Source organism: Salvelinus namaycush, chromosome 31, assembly GCF_016432855.1.
Source record: "Salvelinus namaycush isolate Seneca chromosome 31, SaNama_1.0, whole genome shotgun sequence".
Taxonomy (NCBI): domain Eukaryota; kingdom Metazoa; phylum Chordata; class Actinopteri; order Salmoniformes; family Salmonidae; genus Salvelinus; species Salvelinus namaycush.
Window position 1 is genome coordinate 29,039,674 of NC_052337.1, and position 22,970 is coordinate 29,062,643.

At 42.2% G+C, this 22,970-nt stretch overlaps 1 protein-coding gene across 3 annotated transcripts in view; it reads left to right on the top strand.

Moving 5' to 3' along the window:
• LOC120025448 (myosin-IIIb-like) overlaps positions 1–22,970 on the top strand; it is a 48,230-nt gene that overhangs the window by 11,864 nt on the left and 13,396 nt on the right. For 2 of the 3 annotated variants that reach the window (XM_038969991.1, XM_038969992.1), the window contains exons 4-16: positions 3,634–3,736; positions 8,605–8,707; positions 8,919–9,075; positions 10,034–10,136; positions 10,431–10,556; positions 15,691–15,799; positions 16,347–16,463; positions 16,593–16,693; positions 19,769–19,828; positions 20,699–20,785; positions 21,566–21,631; positions 21,740–21,853; positions 22,296–22,407. In XM_038969991.1, coding sequence (XP_038825919.1) covers positions 3,634–3,736; positions 8,605–8,707; positions 8,919–9,075; positions 10,034–10,136; positions 10,431–10,556; positions 15,691–15,799; positions 16,347–16,463; positions 16,593–16,693; positions 19,769–19,828; positions 20,699–20,785; positions 21,566–21,631; positions 21,740–21,853; positions 22,296–22,407 — 1,358 coding nt within the window. The remainder of the gene's footprint in view (positions 1–3,633; positions 3,737–8,604; positions 8,708–8,918; positions 9,076–10,033; positions 10,137–10,430; positions 10,557–15,690; positions 15,800–16,346; positions 16,464–16,592; positions 16,694–19,768; positions 19,829–20,698; positions 20,786–21,565; positions 21,632–21,739; positions 21,854–22,295; positions 22,408–22,970) is intronic. The other variant, XM_038969993.1, reaches the window with a different exon arrangement.

Sequence of the window (22,970 nt, forward strand, 5' to 3'; positions counted from 1 at the left end):
ACAAAACAATCTCATGGAAAAAAAAATTGAGCAGATTTGGGATCCATATTTACAATACCACTATATCAATGGAGCATGGTCAGATCACTGCAGCCTTCGGTATCAAGCTACAGAGGTTTCCACTACAGTAATATGGATTGCTCCCTAAGGAATGAATTTACACTGGGTCTGCCCCGGCATAAACCTACAGTAAACTTGGTTAACATGAGGGAGGTTCTCCTCAATGTGTTTAGCAGAAGTTTAGGAGTTTAACTGTAATGTAGTCCTGTCAATCATTCTAGTGGAGGATATTTTGTACTGTACTTTGCGGATGTTTGCTCTCCACTGCTGCAGGCTACAGCGTCTCCCTGTTTTTTAAATGTAGGTGTAGGGATTTTAATACTGTAATTTCAAACACTTAGTCATTTCCATGAAAGTGAAACATATGCAACCTTCATGTTAATGTTTCATCTTTAACTTTTGTCAAAAGCCACGTCTTATCCCTTTTCTCTAAGATAAAATGTGCTTGAAATTGCAGAACTGGTATTGCTGACATCTACAGGATGTACACTGAGTGTACATAACATTAGGAACACCTTTCTAATAAGAGAGTTGCACCCTCTTTTGCTGTCAGTACAGCCTCAATTTGTCGGGGCAAGGACTCTGCAAGGTGTCAAGCATTCCACAAGGAGGCTGGCCCATGTTGACGCCAATGCTTCCCACAGTTGTGTCAAGTTGGCTGGATGTCCGTTGGGTGGTGGACCATTCTTGATACACACGGGAAACTGTTGAGCGTGACAGGTTGATGGATAAGATTTTGTTGAAACCATATAGAACCTACAATAAAAGTGAGATGTTTCACATCCATGGAAGCTTGTGGATCCATCTGGTGCTTATACAAATACACGAATGCAAGATTGGAAGGACTTGTGTACGGTTGTTGGTTGTATAGTATTTGTCCGTTTGTTTTTTCAAGCACATGCCTACCAGCAGCCTCCGCAGTGGTTGAATGGGACCAGTCGTCCCGTGTTACAGCGCTGTCACTGATGAATGAGCCGGTCAGCCAGTCAGGGTGGGAGGGGCTGAATGAGGCCAATAGTTGCTTGCAGTAACAAGGAAAGAATGTGATTGACAACTGACTGTACCATGACTTATACAATGATAGGGAGAGAACACCCACCTAAATGCGTAGGTATACCCACACATTAGCATGTAAATAACACCTCTATTTTTAACAATGAGACCGGGTCAAAGGGAATGCATGTCTCATAGGTAATATATCTATTTTATAACATGGGTGTTTATCTCGCTTCATTGGAGGCCAATAAACATGCTAAAGAGTTGCAAGGAGTCTAGACTCTAAATGGGGATAAGGAAGAAATTCATTCAACAGCCAGGCATTATCAGTTCTCCCAGGATTTTGAACTATGAATGTAGTTCTTGGGCTTGCAGTTGGGGAATGTAGAGAGTTCTGAAGCAAACATCATGCAGAAAGTCAAGACTGAGGCTATACTGGAAAAACAACCAGCGATGATGTCATGGAAACATGCCCAGCTTTTAAATGAAAAAAGGCTTAAAAACATCTATTAGTAAAATGCCATTTGCAATCAGAGCTTATCACAAAAGCCCTAGGCCATGCTTGGCTTTCTCCCCTTGGCAGGAAGCAGCATGGTGGCATCAACAGAGTGTAGACTACATACAGTGAAGATCAGCAGCACATGCACATTTGCAAGTCCTATTGCTCATGCAAAACCCTGCACTGGTTTTCAAGTACTACTCATTTGTACAGCTTATCAATTTGGTAGAGACATATCAAGCTCCTGCAATTTGGCTGCCAAATTTCTTTCTAATTCTTGGTCACTAGAAACCTGAAAATGTAGGATGACGTTCTGAGCTGATATTGTGTTATCTGTGCCAAATTTAATCTTAGTCAGTGTTAAAAAGGTATACAGTGCCCTCCACTAATATTGGCACACTTGGTAAATATGAGCAAAACGGGCTGTGAAAAAAATGTCTTTGCTGTTTGTCCTCTTGGTCTTTCATTCAAAATTTTCACAAAAATCTAACCTTTAATTGAAGTGTAATGATTAAAATAAATTTGAATTTTTTTTGTGTGCCACAATTATTGGCACCCCTACAAATTCTTATGAGTAAAATCTAACTGAAGTATATTCCTATTCATATTTTATGTTCACCTGAGTGATTAGGAACACTTAAGTGGTAAGCCATGACTTCCTGTTTCACTGGGGTATAAATATGAGGTGCGACAGGCCAAGTTCCCATAGTCATCCACCACTATGGGAAAGACCCGAGAATACAGTAATGATGTGCGACAAAAGGTTGTTGAGCTGCACACATCAGGAAATGGCTGTAAGAAAATGGCTCAATGGTTGAATATGCCCATTTCCACTATCGGGGCAATAATTAGTTTTAAAGCTACTGAAGATGTTAACAATCGGCCAGGAAGAGGACGTGTGTCTATATTGACCCCACGCACAGTGAAGAGGATGGTTAGATTGGCCAAAAAACAGCTGGAGAATTGCAGACGTTAGTTGAGTCTTGGGGTCAGAAAGTCTCCAAAACTACGATTAGACGACGCCTACATAACCACAAGTTGTTTGGGAGGGTTGCCATAAAAAAAGCCTTTGCTGTCATCAAACAACAAACTCAAGCGCCTACAGTTTGCCAAACGTTACTGGAACTTTCAATGGGACCGGGTTCTATGGTCAGATGAGGCCAAAATAGAGCTTTTTGGAAACACACACCAGAGGTGGGTTTGGCGTAGACAAAAATATATCCATGCAGAAAATGACCACATCCTCACTGTGTAGTATGGTGGTGGATCTTTGTTGTTGTGGGCCTGTTTTTCTTCCAAAGAACCTGGACAACTTGTTAGGCTACATGGTATCATGGACTCTATCAAGTACCAGCAGATATTAAATCAAAACCTGACTGCCTCTGCTAGAAAGCTTAAACTGGGCCGTGGTTGGATCTTCCAGCAGGACAATAATCCAAAGCACACCTCAAATCAACACACAAATTGTTCACTGACCACAGAACCAAGGTTTTGCCATGCCATCTCAGTCCCCTGACCTAAACCCCATAGAAAACCTGTGGGATGAGCTGAAGAGGAGAGTCCACAAATGGGAAATCTCAGAATTTGAAGGATCTGGAGAGATTCTGTATGGAGGAATGGTCTCAGATTCCTTGCCATGTGTTCTCCGACCTCATTACTCATTATAGGAGAAGGCTCAGAGATGTTATCTTGGCAAAGGGAGGTTGCACAAAGTATTGAATGAAGGGGTGCCAATAGTTGTGGTACACATATATTTGAGAAAAATATTTGTTTTATGATAACATTTTTTTTTACATTATTTTACTTTAAATAAAGGTTAGATTTTTGAATAAAAGACCAAGAGGATAAACAATTTAAAAAGATCACAGCCCGTCGTGCTCATTTACCAAGCATGTCAATATTATTGGAGCGCACTGTATCTTGGTAGTCTGTGTATGATGGCAATACACCTCTTTTTTTTTCCTTTACATTTGAGAAATTGATAATGTCTATATTCAATGTCATACTACAGCCGTATTACATAACTCAAATGATACACTGCCAGTTATTTATAATGGACTCTTTTACTGTGACCGTAGTGGGGAGAGTGGAGCAGGAAAGACGGAGAGCACCAAGCTGCTGCTCAGACAGATCATGGAGCTGTGCAGAGCCAACTCTCAGCTGGAGCAACAGATATTACAGGTAAGACCTCATACCTACCCCAATATATGTCAAGAAATAAATGTATAATTCTCTTATCTAATGCTAACACGGAGCAACATATATTGCCAGTAAGCTAGAGCTCTATTATATCTATAATAATGCTCACTTACACTGAGTATAGCAAACATTAGGAACAACTTCCTAATATTGAGCCAGGGATGCTGGCCCATGTTGTCTTCAATGCTTCCCACAGTTGTGTCAAGTTGGCTGGATGTCCTTTTGGTGGTGGACCCTTCTTGATACACACGGGAAACTATTTAGCGTGAAAAACACAGCAGCGTTGCAGTTCTTGACAAACCGTTGCGCCTAGGCACCTACTATCATACCCTGTTCAATGGCACTTAAATATTTTGTCTTGCCCATTCACTCTGAATGGCACACTTACACAATCCATGTCTCAATTGTCTCAAGGCTTTTTAACCTGTCTCCTCCCCTTCATCTACACTGACTTAAAGTGGATTTAGCAAGTGACTTCAATAAGGGATCATAGCTTTTACCTGGATTCACCTGATCATTCTATGCCTGTGCCCAAGAACACTAAGATAACCTGCCTAAATGACTACCGACCGGTAGCACTCACGTCTGAAAAGCTGGTCATGGCTCACATTAACACCATTATCCCAGAAACCCTAGACCCATTCCAATTTGCATACCGACCCAACCGATGCACAGATGATGCAATCTCTATAGCACTCCACACTGCCCTTTCCCACCTGGACAAAAGGAACACCTATGTGAGAATGCTATTCATTGACTACAGCTCAGCGTTCAACACCATAGTGCCCTCAAAGCTCATCAATAAGCTAAGGACCCTGTGACTAAACACCTCCCTCTGCAACTGGATCATGGACTTCCTGACGGGCCGCCCCCAGGTAGTAAGGGTAGGTAGCAACACATCCGCCATGCTGATCCTCAACACAGGGGCCCCTCAGGGGTGCGTGCTCAGCCCCCTCCTGTACTCCCTGTTCACTCATGACTGCACGACTCCAACACACCATCATTAAGTTTGCCGATGACACAACAGTGCTAGGCCTGATCACCGACAACGATGAGACAGCCTATAGGGAGGAGGTCTGAGACCTGGCCGTGTGGTGCCAGGACAACAACCTCTCCCTCAACATGATCAAGGCAAAGGAGATGATTGTGGACTACAGGAAAAGGAGGACCGAGCACGCCCCCATTCTCATCAACGGGGCTGCAGTGGAGCAGGTTGAGAGCTTCAAGTTCCTTAGTGTCCACATCCCCAACAAACTAACATGGTCCAAGCACACCAAGACAGTCGTGAAGAGGGCACGACAAAACCTATTCCCCCTCAGGAGACTGAAAACATTTGGCATGGATCCTCAGATCCTCAAAAGGTTCTACAGCTGCACCATCGAGAGCATCCTGACTGGTTGCATCACTGCCTGGTATAGCAAGTGCTCGGCCTCTGACTGCAAGGCACTACAGGCACTAGATCTGAGCACTACAGCTCAGTACATCACTGGGGCCAAGCTCCCAGCCATCCAGCACCTCTATACCAGGTGGTGTCAGAGGAAGGCCCTAAAAATTGTCAAAGACTCCAGCCACCCTAGTTGATAGACTGTTCTCTCTGCTACCACACGGCAAGCGGTACCAGAGCGCCAAGTGTAGGTCCAAGAGGCTTCTAAACAACTTCTGCCCCCAAGTCATAAGACTCCTGAACACCTAATCAAATGGCTACCCAGACCCCCCCCCCCCCCCCCCCCCCCCCTTAAGCCGCTGCTACGCTCTGTTATCGTCTATGCGTGGTTACTTTAACTCTACCCACATGTACATATTACCTCAACTATTTCACTGTAAGGTCTACACCTGTTGTATTCGTCGCATGTGACTAATACCATTTGATTTGTCATGTTAATGTTTTGTATGCTCAGTGTATATCAGACAAATAACAGTAATAACAATTGGGTTGGGTGCTGCAGATATGGGAGACCGATACTGCAGCTAACAGAGCAGACTGATTTCGACACAACCCTTCTACCACACCTCAGGCTTGCTCTCATACCTCAATTTAATAAATGAACATGGAATGGAACATTCTTCTTTTTGCCTCAAGCATAGCTGAATGGGCGTTGGATGAGGTTGCCCCAAACACTGATCCAGTTTGTCAACTTGTATACAGCAACCGTAGCACTGGCACATGAAGAATGTGTGATCACACCTTGATGACATCACCACCTTGATGCTCATCTCTGTGTGCAGTTAAATATAGGGTTGGCCGGGGACTCGTGACCTGCTCATAACACTCATTCCAACGTCTGTGAGTCAGCCATTTTTGTAAGTCATTCAGTGGGAAACGGGCCATTTATTGTCCTACTTTGTTCTTTTACGGTCCCACCTTCAGGTTGACGTGGCTTTTATAGGAGAGAAACAATGACATGTAATGTTTGCATTAAAAAATATATAAATTGCCTTGATTGTTGTATTATCATAGGCCTGCCCACTGTTTAGTCAGAGGATGTAGCAGTGATAAAGACGTGTGTGTGTGTGTGTGTGTTCTAGAGGGTATAATAATCTTGAACAGGTTAGATTACCCGAGTCCCAGTGTTCACCCTTCTGTTCCAACAAACCGAGCACACCATGCACTATGCAGAGACCCACACTTGGGAAATTAACCAATTAGCATAGACCTCAGTTCATTGCACACCTCTCGTAGGCACTAGTCTCCGGTTGCCTATTGTTTGCCGCAGGCAAGACTCGGCAAGTTCAGTTGGCCCTAAGGCTACGTTCACACAGGCTGCCCAATTCTGATATTTTTTTCACTAATTAGTCATGTTTCTGGTGATGAAACCATGTTTCTGGTTTTCTGCCACAACCAACACAAGAGAAACTTCATTCCCACCATTTTGGAAACACAAATGAAATATCATTACTTTTCTCCCCCTTGTGTTACATCCTCATGGCGTCCCGACTGTGATGAGTATAATGGTAAACAAACAGACGTGACCGATGTCTTTCTTTGGTTTCTCCTCTCTCACGCTCGAGAAGCTCTCTGTGGGAGACGAGAGGAGATGGGATGAGACTGATGGTCTTGAGGAAAATTCTTGGAAGTGTGGGAAATTCTGCCAGCCTTTCTAGGGAATTGTATCTCTGGGACTTGGTGGGAGTGATTGGCTGGCTCCTTGGCTATGAGCTTGGGTTCAGAGAAAGGGTTCAGAGAAAGCCTGTGTTTGACAAAACTTTATATTACACTAATGTTATTCAAGGGTACATACAGTATTGATGTGATTAGAGTAGATATGGAGTTGATTATCTTATCAGAAATATCAGTATTTCTTAAGTCAGTATTCTGTAGTACTAGGTCCATGTACATTCACTACTTATTATCTTACACAAAAGTGTTACAGATGCATGTTCTCTCTAGTATTCTACACCTTTTTGGAAGAGTGGAAAATGTAGTTTAACTGACCAATACTAGACAACATACAGTAAGAATGGAAATATGCTTTGCCAGACATGGCCACATGTTCAAAGTCACTACTTTCTCTATGCCACACAATTGTGTGTGTCTGCTGAGCAGAGCAGGGAGAATTGGAAGCGCCGTAGAGGGAGCAGTTCCAGCAGTCAAAACAACATATTTTCCAGGCTTTTACATCTTCCATTTCCTCCTGCTGTTCTCTTGCGTTCTTCTGATGAGTTTGAGACTAATTTAGGGTCACCGAGTCCAAATAAACATGCATAATGCAAATGATACAAACTATTTTTCATAACTCACTGTTCATACAATTCTGTTTTATAAAGGTGCTGCCTGGAACAAGTAAATGTTATTTACAATCTCACTTGACTGATCCAAATATAGTAGAGTTTCTACCCTCTGACTGTTCTCAACAGTTGGCCGTGTAATTGAAGGGATGGAGGAAGTGAGCATTTAGAAGTGAAGTTATAAGGGTGATATACTGAATGTTGAGAGGATGTCCTGTGTCATTGATTTGCCACTGGGTTGAAAAAAACAACTCATATCTCAGCATGCGATCCTCTCAGTGTGGGGACAGCCAGCTAGGACATTGGTTGCATTATAATTTGTTTTACAATATTGTCGAAAAAACAAGTCTAGTGCTCTTACTGCATTCTTCTGTATGTTTGCAAATGTTTACTGTTAACTTTTGCACACAGGCTTACTGTTAACTTTTGCACACAGGCTAAGTCCTCACCACCTCATCAATTCCAATGGCCTGTTAGATTTCAACACACTGACATGACCTGTAATATCGAGTAAAAGGAGATGTCAATTTATTTTATTTTTTACAGCTACAATGAGCCTGCTGTTTGTCCCTGAATAAGAGCATGTATTGTCTTCTACTTTCAACTTCCACTTCCTCTATTCTCCTGAGGTGTCAGATATAATTAATTTCCTAATTAATCCAATGACCTTTGTCTTGGGTATTCATTTCTTCCATGCAAAGTGGTGAACTCTTGATGTTGCTGCTCTGGTATTGTGGTTTCATATTAACACAGCCTTTACCTTAAAGGTTGTTTCTAGTAAAGAAACAAGAGACACTGGTCATGAATTTCATATTGTATTGCATCCAGACTACAATGTTTTAATTCTCCCCTGTGTATCAGATAATAAACCCTCAGTGTGTTTTGATGCCTAGCCTCATGTGACAGCTGGCCAATGTTCTCCTCTGATGTAATGTCGTCAGGCACACGGCTAGTGAATTACTCTAGTACTGTTGGTGCCTCATGGAAGGTTGCAAATGGATGTCAAGAATCTATTTATGTCTTTATGATTAGGGCTTGGTCACGACAAACTCCTGGCCCCATTTAGGATCACTATCATGTAAGTTCTGGAGCTGTACTAATCTTGTACTGTATGGTGTTTCTAGGTGAATCCTCTGCTGGAGGCCTTTGGCAATGCCCAGACTGTGATGAATGACAACAGCAGTCGCTTCGGGAAGTATATTCAGCTGCGCTTCCACAACTCCTCAGGTGTGTGTGTGTATGTGTGTGATGTTTTTTAATCATCTATTTGTGTGTGCTTATGTTAAAATTAGTTTATTTATACACTTAAATAATTTCCTGTGAATTACGTGATGATTACATTGATACGACAAAGACATTTAGATGCAGCACGACTTATTTTAGCGTATAATGTGTTGTAACACTGAACCTGTATGTGTATGGTGCTGTGATCTAACAGTCAAAGGAGCTAAGATCAACGAGTACCTCCTGGAGAAGTCTCGTGTGGTCCACCAGGATGAGGGCGAGAGGAACTTCCATATCTTCTACTGCATGCTGGCGGGCATCTCCCCGGACGACAAAGACATGTATGGACTCCTGGACCCCACGCAGTACAGGTGGGTCCGACTGTGATGTCATCACTCTGCAACGTTTCCTCAACAGGTAGCAATACAGTGGGTGTGGTCTGGGAATCAGTTAAAAAATACCACACTGTCATCAAGGTGTCATAGTTCACACACTCTCTATAATCACTAATAGCCATGATGTCATCTTACTGTAATGTTCTCAGCAGGGTGAGATACTGACTTAATTTTTTTAATTCAAGCTTTATTTAGCTAGACAAGTCAGTTAAGAACACATTCTTATTTACAATGACGGCCTAGCCGGGCCAAACACTAACCCAGACAAGGCTGGGCCAATTGTGCGCTGCCCTATGGGACTCCTAATCGCGGCCGGTTGTGATACAGCCTGGAATCGAACCAGGGTCTGTAGTGACGCCTCTAGCACTGAGATGCAGTGCCTTAGACCGCTGTGCCACTCAGTCAGCTTAATCAGCTTGGGCTCCCATCTTCCTGTAATAACCCATATAATATGATACAATATACCATATTTTCATCTTGTCACTTTCTTATCACAGTTTCAAGCTGTACCTAAGTGTGTCTAAGTAATTCATTATTTTTCCTGGCATAAACCAAGGTGTTTGTTTTGAAACTCTGCTATCTATGTCTAATATTACTGTCTTTTTTGGTTCTCATGGCTTATACAAGTAGTGACCACATAGTTCTCAGTGTTGTACAGTATGTATATGCTACTTGTATTTCACTTCTTCTTGACAGTTGAACAGGCCTGGAGTGAAATGCTAGGTATTCAAACAATGTGGTGTTGTGCCCTACTATGTTGTACAACCTTTACAATACAGTGCACCAATGTAGAAGCCTCAAAGCCTTGTCTATCAGATATGCATAATGTATTTGCCTTCATTCCTTCATATGAAGCCTATGTGTGTGTGTGTAGTTATCTGTGCTCACCCATCAGATCTGTATAAATGTGTTTCTGTGGCTATGTGTCTGTCAGGTATCTGAATGGGCGGTACGGCTCAGAGGACATAGTAAGGAAATGGGGGGAGAAGTACAGTGAGGTGTGTAACGCCATGGACATGGTGGGATTTGAGGAACAGGTAAGACCTCTCATTGGAAAACTGTCTTTCTCATCCTCTTACAGTATATCAGTCATAAAAGCAAACTCATATTGTCCGTATTGCCATGGGCTGGGATTTCACATTTTCTCCATGAGTAGAACATCTGAATGTACTTTAATGTTCGACTAATTGGTTGATTGACTGATAAACGAATGGGTTGATGAATAAGCTGATTAACCAAAAGATAATTGACCAATTGATTTGATGATTGATTGATTGACTGACAGATGGACTGATATATATATATATATACTGTATATGTTGTGTTATCAGGAGAAGGTAGACATGATGACTATTCTAGCAGGGATCCTTTCTCTGGGAAACATCATGTTTGAGCCCACAGAGACCGACGCTCTCAGGGTCACCGACAAGTCCATGGGCTGGCTCAAAGCCACAGCCGTGAGTCTACTCTACAGCCTCCTCTCCTTTTCTTTCATCCCGTCTTATTTTACTTAACAAAATGGTTTAGATCAGGGCTTTCCAACTTTCCTGGAGAGCTACCCTCCTGTAGGTTTTCGCTCCAGTTGCTATAACCTGATTCAGCTTACCAACCAGCTAATTGCTAGATAACCTACAGACGGTAGCTCTCCACGAACAGGGTTGGAGAGCCATGGTCTAGATACTGTCTCAATTATTACCAACTTGAGTATGATCTCTTTTTTATGTTTATGGAAAATTCACCTTTGTCCTTTGTATCAATTTATTCACCTTTGTCCTTGTTTGTTAATGGTTCTCTTTATCTACAGTAATTACAGAAGCAACATCTGTTAACATTTACAATTTCCTTATTAACCTGTGGGCGTTTTCCAGATAGGCAATTAACATTTAGCTTGTTTTCCTCCATAATTGTTTCATCCCTGACATTGACATAACAAAAGAGAGACTTCAAGAACAGTTCCAACAGTAGAAGTGTCCATCTGTTGGACTAATAATAATAGATTTTAATAAGTTACAGTTCATAGAAGGAAATCCGTCAATTGAAATAAATAAATTAGACCCTAATCTATGGATTTCACATGACTGGGCAGGGGTGCAGCCATGGGTGGGCCACTTGGGAGCCAGGCCCAGCCAATCAGAATGAGTTTTTCCCCACAAAAGGGCTTTATTACAGACAGAAATACTTCGAAGCACCCCCTCAGACGAAGCCGTATGTGGAGGTCCTGGGCTGGCGTGGTGTGGTTGTGAGGCCGTTTGGACGTACTGCCAAATTCTCAAAAACGACATTGGAGGCAGCTTATGGTAGAGAAATTAACATTCAATTCTCTGGCAACAGCTCTGGTGGACATTCTTGCAGTCAGCATGCCAATTGCATGCTCCCTCAACTTGAGGCATCTGTGTTGTGATAAAACTGCACATTTTAGAGTGGCCTTTTATTGTCCCTAGCACAAGGTGCACCTGTGATCATGCTGTTTAATCAACGTATTGATATGACACACCTGTCAGGTGGATGGATTGTCTTGGCATAGGAGAAATGCTCACTAATGGATGTCAACAAATTTGTGGTCAATTTGAGAAAAATATTTTTGTGCATATGGAACATTTCTGGGATCTTTTATTTAAGCTCATGAAACATGGGACCAACACTTTACATGTTGTGTTTATATATTTATTTTATATAGTGCCTTTCATTACAATGAGCATCTCAAAGTCCCTTACAAAATAAACAAATATAGCGTTCTGGTAGTTATTGCACGATGGTCTTCCACAACTTCAGATGAAAGGTTGAGGCAGTTCAGAAGGGCAGTAGGCCTAGCTTGAGTGGCGGGAGCTGCGATGGTAGCGGGATGGAGGGAGATCAGTCCGGTCCGGAGCTCTTCATCGGGCACCTTGTCTCCTGTTCCTCCTACGTAGGTAGGCTGGTTCATTAACTAACGAAATTGTAGCAACCAGCTGGGTGAAGCTTCGGCAATTGTTAAAGCGGCAGAAGACTAGGCGAACCTCTCATCCCCTCACACTGCAGGCCACAGCCTTCTAGAAACCGGGGCAGATGGCACAAAAAGCCGGTGCTGTGTTGTTGCGTCATTTAAAATGATTGCGTAGCCAGTCAGCTAGCTAGCCAATCCAAACAAACAAACTGATTTGCCACTAGCCCAGCAACTCCATTAGTCAAGACCACCAGTCAGATATTTTAACTTGGCAACAGTCAGGAAGTTGTATATTTACATACGTATGTACAGGAGCTCTCAGCTTAGGCTGTTTCACTGATCCATTATAGTGGTTTAAACAGCAGAAGAGAGGGGTCCAAGGACTACGGTTGGGGGAAAAACTGTAGTGTTGTCAGTCCTGAGCATTCATAGTAAAATAAACAAGGGGATTGTTGAGCCAATTGCTACAGTCCTCTCCTCACACAATGACCATGGACCGTTCTAACATGGGCAGCTGCTTGCTCCTGGAGACACACTGTAGACACTTTATTTTTTTGCGAAAAGGGTGTGTGTGTCTTGGTGTGCTGTTCAACTAGTTTGCGTGTGTATGTGCATGATATTTAAACGTTCTACTGTGTCTGTTAGTTTGTGTATGCATAGATCCACATGCATAGATTCACAGATCCACAGGTGATAGTGGTGTGTGTGTGTGCATACATACGTGTGCCTTCTATTTAAACAGGTGAATGATTGCCCCCTCCACAGTAACTCCCCCATAAGCAGGCCTCCCAGGCAGGCAGGCTGGCGGTGATGGGCTGAGCCGACATCTGGCCAGCTCAGATAAGACACAGTGCTTGTTAAAGGTCACGAGGTGCTATATTTGGAGTTGAATGGAGAGGTATTGCTCACAATGCTAGGTGTACTTCCAACTGACGTAGGATCAGCTGCCCTTTGCCCAGTTTCAATATGAGCAAAACAACTTCACAAATCCTGGTTATTGAGGTGATTCTAGCTCTAACAGCAGGGGTGATTTATTTTGATTTATTTCACCTTTATTTAACCAGGTAGGCCAGTTGAGACAGGTTCTCATTTACAACTGCGACCTGGCCAAGATAAAGCAAAGCAGTGCAACAAAAACAACACAGAGTTACACATAAACAAACGTACAGTCAATAACACAACAGATTTTTTAATATTTTTATTTTCTATGTGCAGTGTGTGCAAATGTAGGGAGGTAGGCAATAAATAGGCCATAGAGGTGAAATAATTACAATTTAGCATTAATACTAGAGTGATAGATGTGCAGATGATGATGTGCAAGTAGAGACACTGGTGTGCAAAGAGCAAGAGGGTAAGTAATAATATGGGGATGAGTTAGTTGGGTGTGCTATTTACAGATTGGCTGTGTACAGGTACAGTGATCGGTGAGCTGCTCTGACAGCTGATGCTTAAATTTTGAGAGGGAGATATAAGACTCCAGCTTCAGTGATTTTTGCAATTTGTTCCAGTCATTGGCAGCAGAGAATTGGGGCGGCAGGTAGCCTAGTGGTTAGAGCTTTGGACTAGTAACCGAAAGGTTGCAAGATCGAATCCCCGAGCTGACAAGGTAAAGAAAAGAAAAAAGAAAAAAATGAATCTGTTCTGCCCCTGAACAAGGCAGTTAACACAGTGTTCCTAGGCCGTCATTGAAAATAAGAATTTGTTCTTAACTGACTGGCCTAGTTAAATACATTTAAAAAATGTTTTTTTAAGTGTTGGCTTTGGGGATGACCAGTGCAATATACCTGCTGGAGCGCGTGCTAGGCTTTACCTAGCAAAGACTTATAGATGATCTGGACGACAGCATACAGGTTGCAGTGGTGGGTAGTATTATGGGGCTTTGGTGACAAAACGGATGGCACTGTGATAGACTACATCCAGTTTGCTGAGTAGAGTGCTGGGGGCTATTTTGTAAATGACATCACCGAAGTCAAGGATCGGTAGGATGGTCCGTTTTAATAGGGTATGTTTGGCAGCATGAGTGAAGGAAGCTTTGTTGCGAAATAGGAAGCTGATTCTAGATTTAATTTTGGATTGGAGATGCTTAATGTGAGTCTGTAAGGAGAGTTTACAGTCTAACCAGACACCTAGGTATTTGTAGTTGTCCGCATATTCTAGGTCAGAACCGTCCAGAGTAGTGATGTTAGTCGGGCGGGAGGGTGCGGGCAGCGATCGGTTGAAGAGCATGCATTAAGTTTTACTAGCATTTAAGAGCAGTTGGTGGCACGGAAGGAGAGTTGTATGGTATTTAAGCTCGTCTGGAGGTTTGTTAGCACAGGGTCCAAAGAAGGGCCAGAAGTATACAGAATGATGCCGTCTGCGTAGAGGTGGATCAGAGTCACCAGCAGCAAGAGCGACATCATTGATATATATACAGAGAAAAGAGTCGGCCCGAGAGAATTGAACCCTGTGGCACCCCCATAGCGACTGCCAGAGGTCCGGACAACAGGCCCTCCAATTTGACACACTGAACTCTGTCTGAGAAGTAGTTGGGGAACCAGGCGAGGCAGTCATTTGAGAAGCCAAGGCTATTGAGTCTGCCGATAAGAATGTGGTGATTGACATAGTCGAAAGCCTTGGCCAGGTCGATGAAGACTGCTGCACAGTACTGTCTTTTATCGATGGTGGTTATGATATCGTTTAGGACCTTGAGCGTGGCTGAGGTGCACCCATGACCAGCTTGGAAACCAGATTGCATAGTGGAGAAGATACGGTGGGATTCGAAATGGTCGGTGATCTGTTTAATAACTTGGCTTTCGAAGATTTTAGAAAGGCAGGGCAGGATGGATATAGGTCTATAACAGTTTGGGTCTAGAGTGTCTCCCCTTTTGAAGAGGGGGATGACCGCGGCAGCTTTCCTATCTTTGGGGATCTCAGACGATACGAAGAGAGATTGAACAGGCTAGCAATAGGGGTTGCAACAATTTCGGCTGATAATTTTAGAGGTTCCAGATTGTCTAGCCCAGCTGATTTGTAGGGATCCAGATTTTAGCTGCTAGCAGCAGGGGTGATTAGAGCATGCCAGCAGCAGGTGTCCGATCACTGTAATTGTTTCTCCTTTCGTGATGCTAATGCTAAACTGTTGCTAATATAGACAAACCCAAAATGTTGGGTTGCTGACTCTGGTCCACTGACTACTACTGGGTATACAGATATGAGCCGAATGTATATTTTGATTGAACCATACATTTTGAGGGCTAATTAGTAATAAAGTAGTACCGCATTGTGAAATCTACAGCACTTGGTCTGTTTCCCCTTTTTGACATTGATTAATTGAAAGTATTGCTGTCTGAGGATGGCCTTTGTTTGATACCTGGCAGGAATTTTGCATGCCTAGCATTGCCATGACCTTAGCTTTGCATGTTCAGTAGGGCCACGTCTGGGTTAGAGGGGCCTTGGGGCTAGCATGGAGGTTGCTTTTGGTTGAAATGTGAGTCACTCACTATACCAGTGTATCACTTTATATCAGTGGTCTAAACGTTTAAGTGTTAATTTATGAACCTAGCAGTGATTTTATTTTTGGGGTGTTTTTTTGTTGTCGTGTAAAATAGTACTTGTCTGCTTTGTGCACTTTCTATTTAGGTCTATGTTTTTGTGTGATTAATATTTGTGTGTGTTTGCCTTCTCAGGGTCAGTTTGGGGTGCAGGAGGAGGAGTTGCTGAGGAGTCTGACCTGTACTCTGTCTGTGACGAGAGGAGAGGCCATCCGCAGGCTGCACAACCAGCAGCAGGCTGAGGGTAAGGAGAAAAACACTCAAGCACTGGTCCGGGATCAACTTTCCCTACCACCATCACCTTAGCCATTACGAAGGAGGGCCTGGGTTACTATTAACCACCATGGATACTAACTGTTCCATGGTGGTTAATAGTGGGTCCGGTTTCCTCTTTCACTGGGTCTTTCCATGAAACTGGAGAACACAATGTTTATGTAGCTACATACCTGACAATGCTAGAACACAAGTATGAACATAACAGGATACGGTTTTGTACAATAAATGTGGCGTGTCTTTAGCGCTTATTACTAGTGCCAACCAGGCATGTCCTTGAGGTACTTGGATAGCTTTGAGTTTTCACCCTAATGGTTAAGGCTGGGATTTAGGGAGGGTAAGCTGACCACAACTTCCTCCTAGAGTGTTTAAATAAGGCCCATGTTTGGCTGACCAACTAGTGCAAATAGAGACAGCTTTTAGCATCAATGGGAGTGGAAAAAAAGCTCAATATGGAAATGCTATTAATGTTTTCAAGAGCGCTTGACTCCATTAATATGTTGTGTATTTATCTGCAGATGCCAGGGACTCCATCGCCAAAGTGGCTTATGGGAGAGTATTCGGCTGGATCGTCAGTAAAGTTAACGAACTGCTGGCTCCCAACGTTGACTTTGACGTTGAGCTCAGTGAAATAGGTGAGTTTCAAGGGAAACTTAAGGCTTCAAATGTAATAAAATTCCTAAACTCTTCATATGTTTTCTTCATCGCAAGCAGAGATGGTCGATGTCAGATTGACTGTTCTATTTTCTTGTTCTATAATACAGGTATCCTCGACATCTTTGGGTTTGAGAATTTTGCTGTTAACCGTTTTGAGCAGCTCTGCATCAACCTGGCCAATGAACAGCTGCAGTACTTCTTTAACCATGTAAGTGTAAATATCATTGCCACAAGGAAGTAGCCCTGTAATCTAGGGTGTTTCTCTATTTAAGTCCCATAAAATGACAGCCTGTAGGGTTTATTAACTTGAGAACCAAACATTTAACAGAAACATGTGGCCAGCTTGTCTCTTTATTTAGTATTAGTAGAGGAACAGGAAAATTGTGAACATAGTCTACAATAGGTTCTGCTGTTTGAAATGGCTATAAATGCATATTCAGTGAAAGGCTTCAGAAAAATGAATTAGGCCCGAAAATATTCAAACCCCTTGACTTTTTCCACATTTTGTTGTGTTATAGCCTGAATTTAAAATGTAGATGTTGTGTCACTGATCTACACACAATACCCCATAATGTCAGTGGAATTATATTTGTGATTTAATGGCTGTGATGGGAGACAACTGAGGATGGATCAAAAACATTGTGTTTACTTCACAATACTAACCTAAAAGAAGTGAGCCTGTAAAGAATACAAATATTCCAAAACATACATTCTGTTTGCAATAAGGCACTAAAGTAAAACTACAAAAAAAGTGGCCAAGAAATGTACTTTATGTTCTGCATACAAAGCCTTATGTTTGGGGCAAACACAACACATTACTGAGTACCAGTCTCCATATTTTCAAGCATAGTGGTGGCTGCATCATGTTAAGGGTATCATTAAGGACTGGGAAGTTTTTCAGGATTAAAAAAGAAACGGAATGGAGCTAAACACAGGTAAAATCCTAGAGGAAAAGCTGGTTGTCTGCTTTCCACCAGACACTGGGAGATTAATTCACCTTTCAGCAGGACAATAACCTAAGGCCAAATGTACACTAGGTTTGCTTACAAAAATGACAGTGAATGTTCCTGAGTGACCACTTGAACATCTATGGCAAGACCTGAAAATGGTTGTCTAGCAATGATCAACAACCAATTTGATAGAGCTTGAAGAGTTTTTAAAATAATAATTGGCAAGTGTTGCACAATTCAGGTGTGGAAAGCTCTTAGAGACTTACCCAGAAAGACTCACAGCTCTTAGAGACTTACCCAGAAAGATTCACAGCTCTTAGAGACTTACCCAGAAAGATTCACAGCTGTAATTGCTGCCAAAGCTGCTTCTACAAAGTATTGACTCAGGGGTGTGAATAATTATGTAAATGTCCTATTTCTGTATTTAATTTAATACATTTGCAAACATTGAGTTTTGTGTGTAGATAGGTGAGAAAAAAACATATTTGATCAATTTTCAGTTCAGGCTGTAACGCAACAAATCTTGGAATAAGTCAAGGGGTATGCACACTTTCTGAAGACACTGTACATATGCATGTGATTCTGGAGTTAAAGAGTTAAAGCTTATTTTTACTAGTCATGCTGCTGTAGTTTGGAGCACCATGCTCTACTAGTTAATATTACACAATTTACCTGTTGAGCCTTTTTTCAGAACCATGTGAGCACTGAGTATATTGGTTCAAAAGTATTGTCCACAAGTCCCACAAACAGTATTTGATACAAATGCCACAAGAAGAAAAAAATCCAACAAATGCCCACAAACCTTTTTTGAGTAGATTTCCTGATATACTTGACTTGCACATTGATCAACATGACACCAGATCAGGAAGCGCCGGTTTTACTTTCTCCCTTAGGACTGAAACGTGAGGCCTCATCACCACCAGCCATGAAATCTCCCTTAACCCCTGTTCTTTTTGGTATACAAAATGTTTATATGATAGGGGATCTGTGTTTAATCTCTTGTTCCGCTTTCTCAAATGGCAGCACATATTCCACTCTGTCATTTGCAGCTTTTGAATGCTTCGCTGGGGTGGAGGTAGAAATCTGCTTATGATTATTTATCATTGTCGGATCACTACACTGCATTATACGCTGAGTGTACAAAACATTAAGAACAATTTCCTAATATTGAGTTGCACCGCCCCTTTGCCCTCAGAACAGCCTCAATTCGTCCGGGCATCGACTCTACAAGGTATCAAGCGATCCACAGGGATGCTAGCCCATGTTGACTCCAATGCTTCCCACAGATGTGTCAAGTTGGCTGGATGTCCTTTGGGTGGTGGACCGTTCTTGATAGACACAGGAAACTGTTGTGCGCGAGAAACCCAGCAGCATACCCTGTTCAAAGGCACTTAAATATTTTGTCTTGCCCATTCACCCTCTGAATGGCACACATACACAATCCATGTCTCAAGGCTTAAAAATCATTATTTAACCTGCCTCCTCCCCTTCAACTACACTGATTTGAAGTAGATTTAAAAAGTTACATCAACAAGGGATCATAGCTTTCAGCTGGATTCATCTGGTCAGTCTGTCATTGAAAGAGCAGGTGTTCTTAATGTTTTGTGCTGTCATTCTATTGGAGTGGACTACATTATTTACACTGAACAAAAAATATAAACTGCACATGCATCAATTTCAATTTTTTTACTGAGTTAGAGTTCATATAAGGAAATCAGTCAAATGAAACAAATCTATGGATTTCACATGACTGGGAATAGAGATATGCATCTGTTGGTCACAGATACCTTAAAAAAAGGTAGGGGCATGAATCACAAAAACAGTCAGTATCTGGTGTGACCACCATTTTTCTCATGCAGCGCAACACATCTCCTTCGCATAGAGTTGATCAGGCTGTTGATTGTGTCCTGTGGAATGTTGTACACTACTCTTCAATGGCGGTGTGAAGTTGATGGATATTGGCGGAAACTGGAACACGCTGTCGTACGTGTCGATCCAGAGCATCCCAAACATGCTCAATTGGTGACATGTCTGGTGAGTATGCGGGCCATGGAAGACCTGGGACATTTTCAGCTTCCAGAAATTGTGACCAGATCCTTGCGACATGTGGACATGGGGAGGATGAATGGCACCACAATGGGCCTCAGGTTCTCGTCACAGTATCTCTGTGCATTCAAATTGCCATCGATAAAATGCAATTGTGTTCATTGTCCGTAGCTTATGCCTGCCCATATCATAACCCCACCACCACCATGGGGCGCTCTGTTCACAATGTTGACATCAGCAAACTGCTGGCCCACATGACGCCCACATCTGCCATCTGCCCGGTACAGTTGAAACCAGGATTCATCCATGAAGAGCACACTTCTCCAGCGTGCCAGTGGCCATCGAAGGTAAGCATTTGCTCTCTGAAGTTGGTTACGACACTGAACTGCAGTCAGGTCAAGACCCTGGTGAGATCAATGAGCACGCAGATGAGCTTCACTGAGATGGTTTCTGACAGTTTGTGCAGAAATTCTTTGGTTGTGCAAACCCTCAGTTTAATCAGCTGTCCGGGTGGCTGGTCTCAGATGATCCCGCAGGTAAAGAAGCTGGATGTGGAGGTCCTGGACTAGCGTGGTTACATGTGGTTGTGAGACCGGTTGGACATACTGCCAAATTATCTAAAACAACGTTTGAGGTGGCTTATGGTAGAGAAATTAACATAAAATGATTTGGCAACAGCTCCGGTGGACATTCCTGCAGTCAGCATGCCAATTGCACGCTCCCTCAAAACTTGACAAATCTGTGGCATTGTGTTGTATGACAAACTGCACATTTTAGAGTGGCCTTTTATTGTCGAGGGCATAAGGTGCACCTGAGTAATGACCATGCTGTTTAATCAGCGTCTTGATATGCCACACATGTCAGGTGAGAAATGCTCACTAACAGGGATATAAACAAATAGAGCAATAGCTTTTTGTGCGTACAGAACATTTCTGGGTGTTTATTTCAGCTCATGAAACATGGGACCAACACTTTACATGTTGCAATTATATTTTGGTTCAGTGTAATTAAATGCATAAGGCTTCTTATGGCAATTTTGTGACTGAAGGCCACACACAATTGAATGTGCCATCTTCTAATGAAATGATTAGGCAAAGCCGATTTGATCCTATGAAGATGTTCTCCTGTGACCAAAGCACTTCTGAAAGAAAGTGTGAATACCTGTTGTAATTTTATTTTTCGTTCATACGTCTTCGTATGTATTTGTTGTCCTGCAGCACATCTTTCTGATGGAACAGAATGAATACAAGGAGGAGGGCATCGAGTGGGAATCCATTTCCTTCAAAGACAACAAGCCTATCCTGGTAAAAATACATTTCCTCTCGTTTCTCATCACTTAGTACTCTTTTTCTCTCTCAACCTTTTTTCTGTCCCTCTTTTACACACTCCGTTCCCCTCCCACCTCTCTCAGTAATAACACAGACTGGTTGTTTAAACACAGTGTGAGTCTGCCAGACAGAACAGAACAAAGTGACCGAGACCCCAGGAAGGGGTAATGCTGACGGGGCAGTGTTCAGTCACATACCAGGAGCTTAATGGGCACTTCTGCTTTTAGCCTGTGGCATCATCATCTGTCTATATGGAAGCCACTGGTTTAATTTGGCTGAGAATAGTGTCCCTGTCCAATGCTGAAGGTATGAGTACAGCCAGTCTGTAAGCTATGGGATAAGATGGACACATTCGTTGTTGTGGGAAGGATTCTAACTCGAGTTAGGATTGGGCCTAGGGTGAGTAATGCACAACCTGGATCCACGGGTCCTGTTCTGTGTACCCACTCTACATCTTACATCTTACGTCTTAATGCCTACAGAGCACTATACAACTTGTAGAGCATTTTACAGTGCAGGGGCCATAGTCAATAAAGATCGGGGAACAAGGTTTTCAGGATAGGACTAAAATATATTATCCTTGTGCTGTGAGAAGGCATGTTTTAAAGTCATGTAGTTGTGTACCATGTTTCATCCAGTTAACAGTTGGCAAGATTAACTCAAATATGAATTTTCACAGTAAAGGAATGTATTTGTTTAGGTGTTTTTCCTTGTCTCATATACAACAAATTAATTTGATGTGCTTCTCTCCCGCAGGATCTGTTCCTCACTAAACCCATTGGAATCCTTTCTCTCCTGGATGAGCAGAGTGCCTTTCCCCAGGTACCCAACTGGTCTCCATACAGTTTTTTGGGAAATTACCCTTCCCTACATCTTTGTCTTAATGTATATGTATTCATTCTAATTTATTTTCAATATTTGTGCCCTCAGGCATCAGACAGAGACTTTGTGGACAAGTTGAACAGTAAATTTAAAAGCAGCCCCCACTATGAGGTGGTCCGTAGTCATAGCCCCCTCTTTACTGTGGTTCACTATGCTGGGAAGGTGAGGTTACATTCATACATTACGTTATTATAATAATAGTTAATCTAACTGTCCAGTGTTTCCAGTTTTCTATTAAATTTGATCTGTAATTAATTATGTTAAAAAGCAGCTTTTCTGCGAATGTAATGATGTGGGCGCACACCGGTCTTTAAAAATATTCATGCAAATATTCAAGTAGACCACTGATTGGCCAGCTCATCCTTCTCAGGATTTGTGCTCTGGGCACAAATATGAGTATAGGATGAGTCAACAACATTATTTGTGTATGAGTTAACATTTTAATATTAACTCTTAAAAGTGAGATTTTCACTGGACAGTTACTTGTATAATGCACTAGGAGTTATGTGTGTTTATAACTGCATCTATACTATACTATACTGCATTATAACTCATTATGAGTGTGGTTATGAAGCATAGCTAATTCTCTCCTTTCTGTGTCCAGGTCCAGTATAATGGACTAGGCTTCCTAGAGAAGAACAGAGACACCATCCCAGCCAGCATCAGAAGCCTCTTCATTAACAGTGTCACGCCCCTGCTCAGTCTCCTCTTCGCAGGTACATGAGGGAATCTGAATGTTTCTGTATTCAACAGCTCTGCACTTTGCCAGAAATGACCCGTGTTTTTATTACTTCACAATCGCTGATTTATGTACAGTACCAGTCAAAAGTTTGGGCACACCTACTCATTCAAGGGTTTTTATTTATTTGAACTTTTTTCTACGTTGTAGAATAATAGTGAAGACATCACAACTATGAAATAACACACATGGTATCATGTAGTAACCAAAAAAGTGTTAAACAAATCAAAATATATTTGAGATTCTTCAAAGTAGCCACCATTTGTCTTGATAACAGCTTTGCACACTCTTGGCATTCTCTCAACCAGCTTCATTAGGTAGTCACCTGGAATGCATTTCAACAAACAGGTGTGCCTTGTTAAGTTAATTTGTGGAATTTCTTTCCTTCTTAATGCTTTTGAGCCATTCAGTTGTATTGTGACAAGGTAGGGGTGGTATACAGAAGATAACCCTATTTGGTAAAAGACCAAGTCCATAGTATAGCAATAACAGCTCAAATAAGCAAAGAGAAATTAGTCCATCATTACGTTCAGACATGAA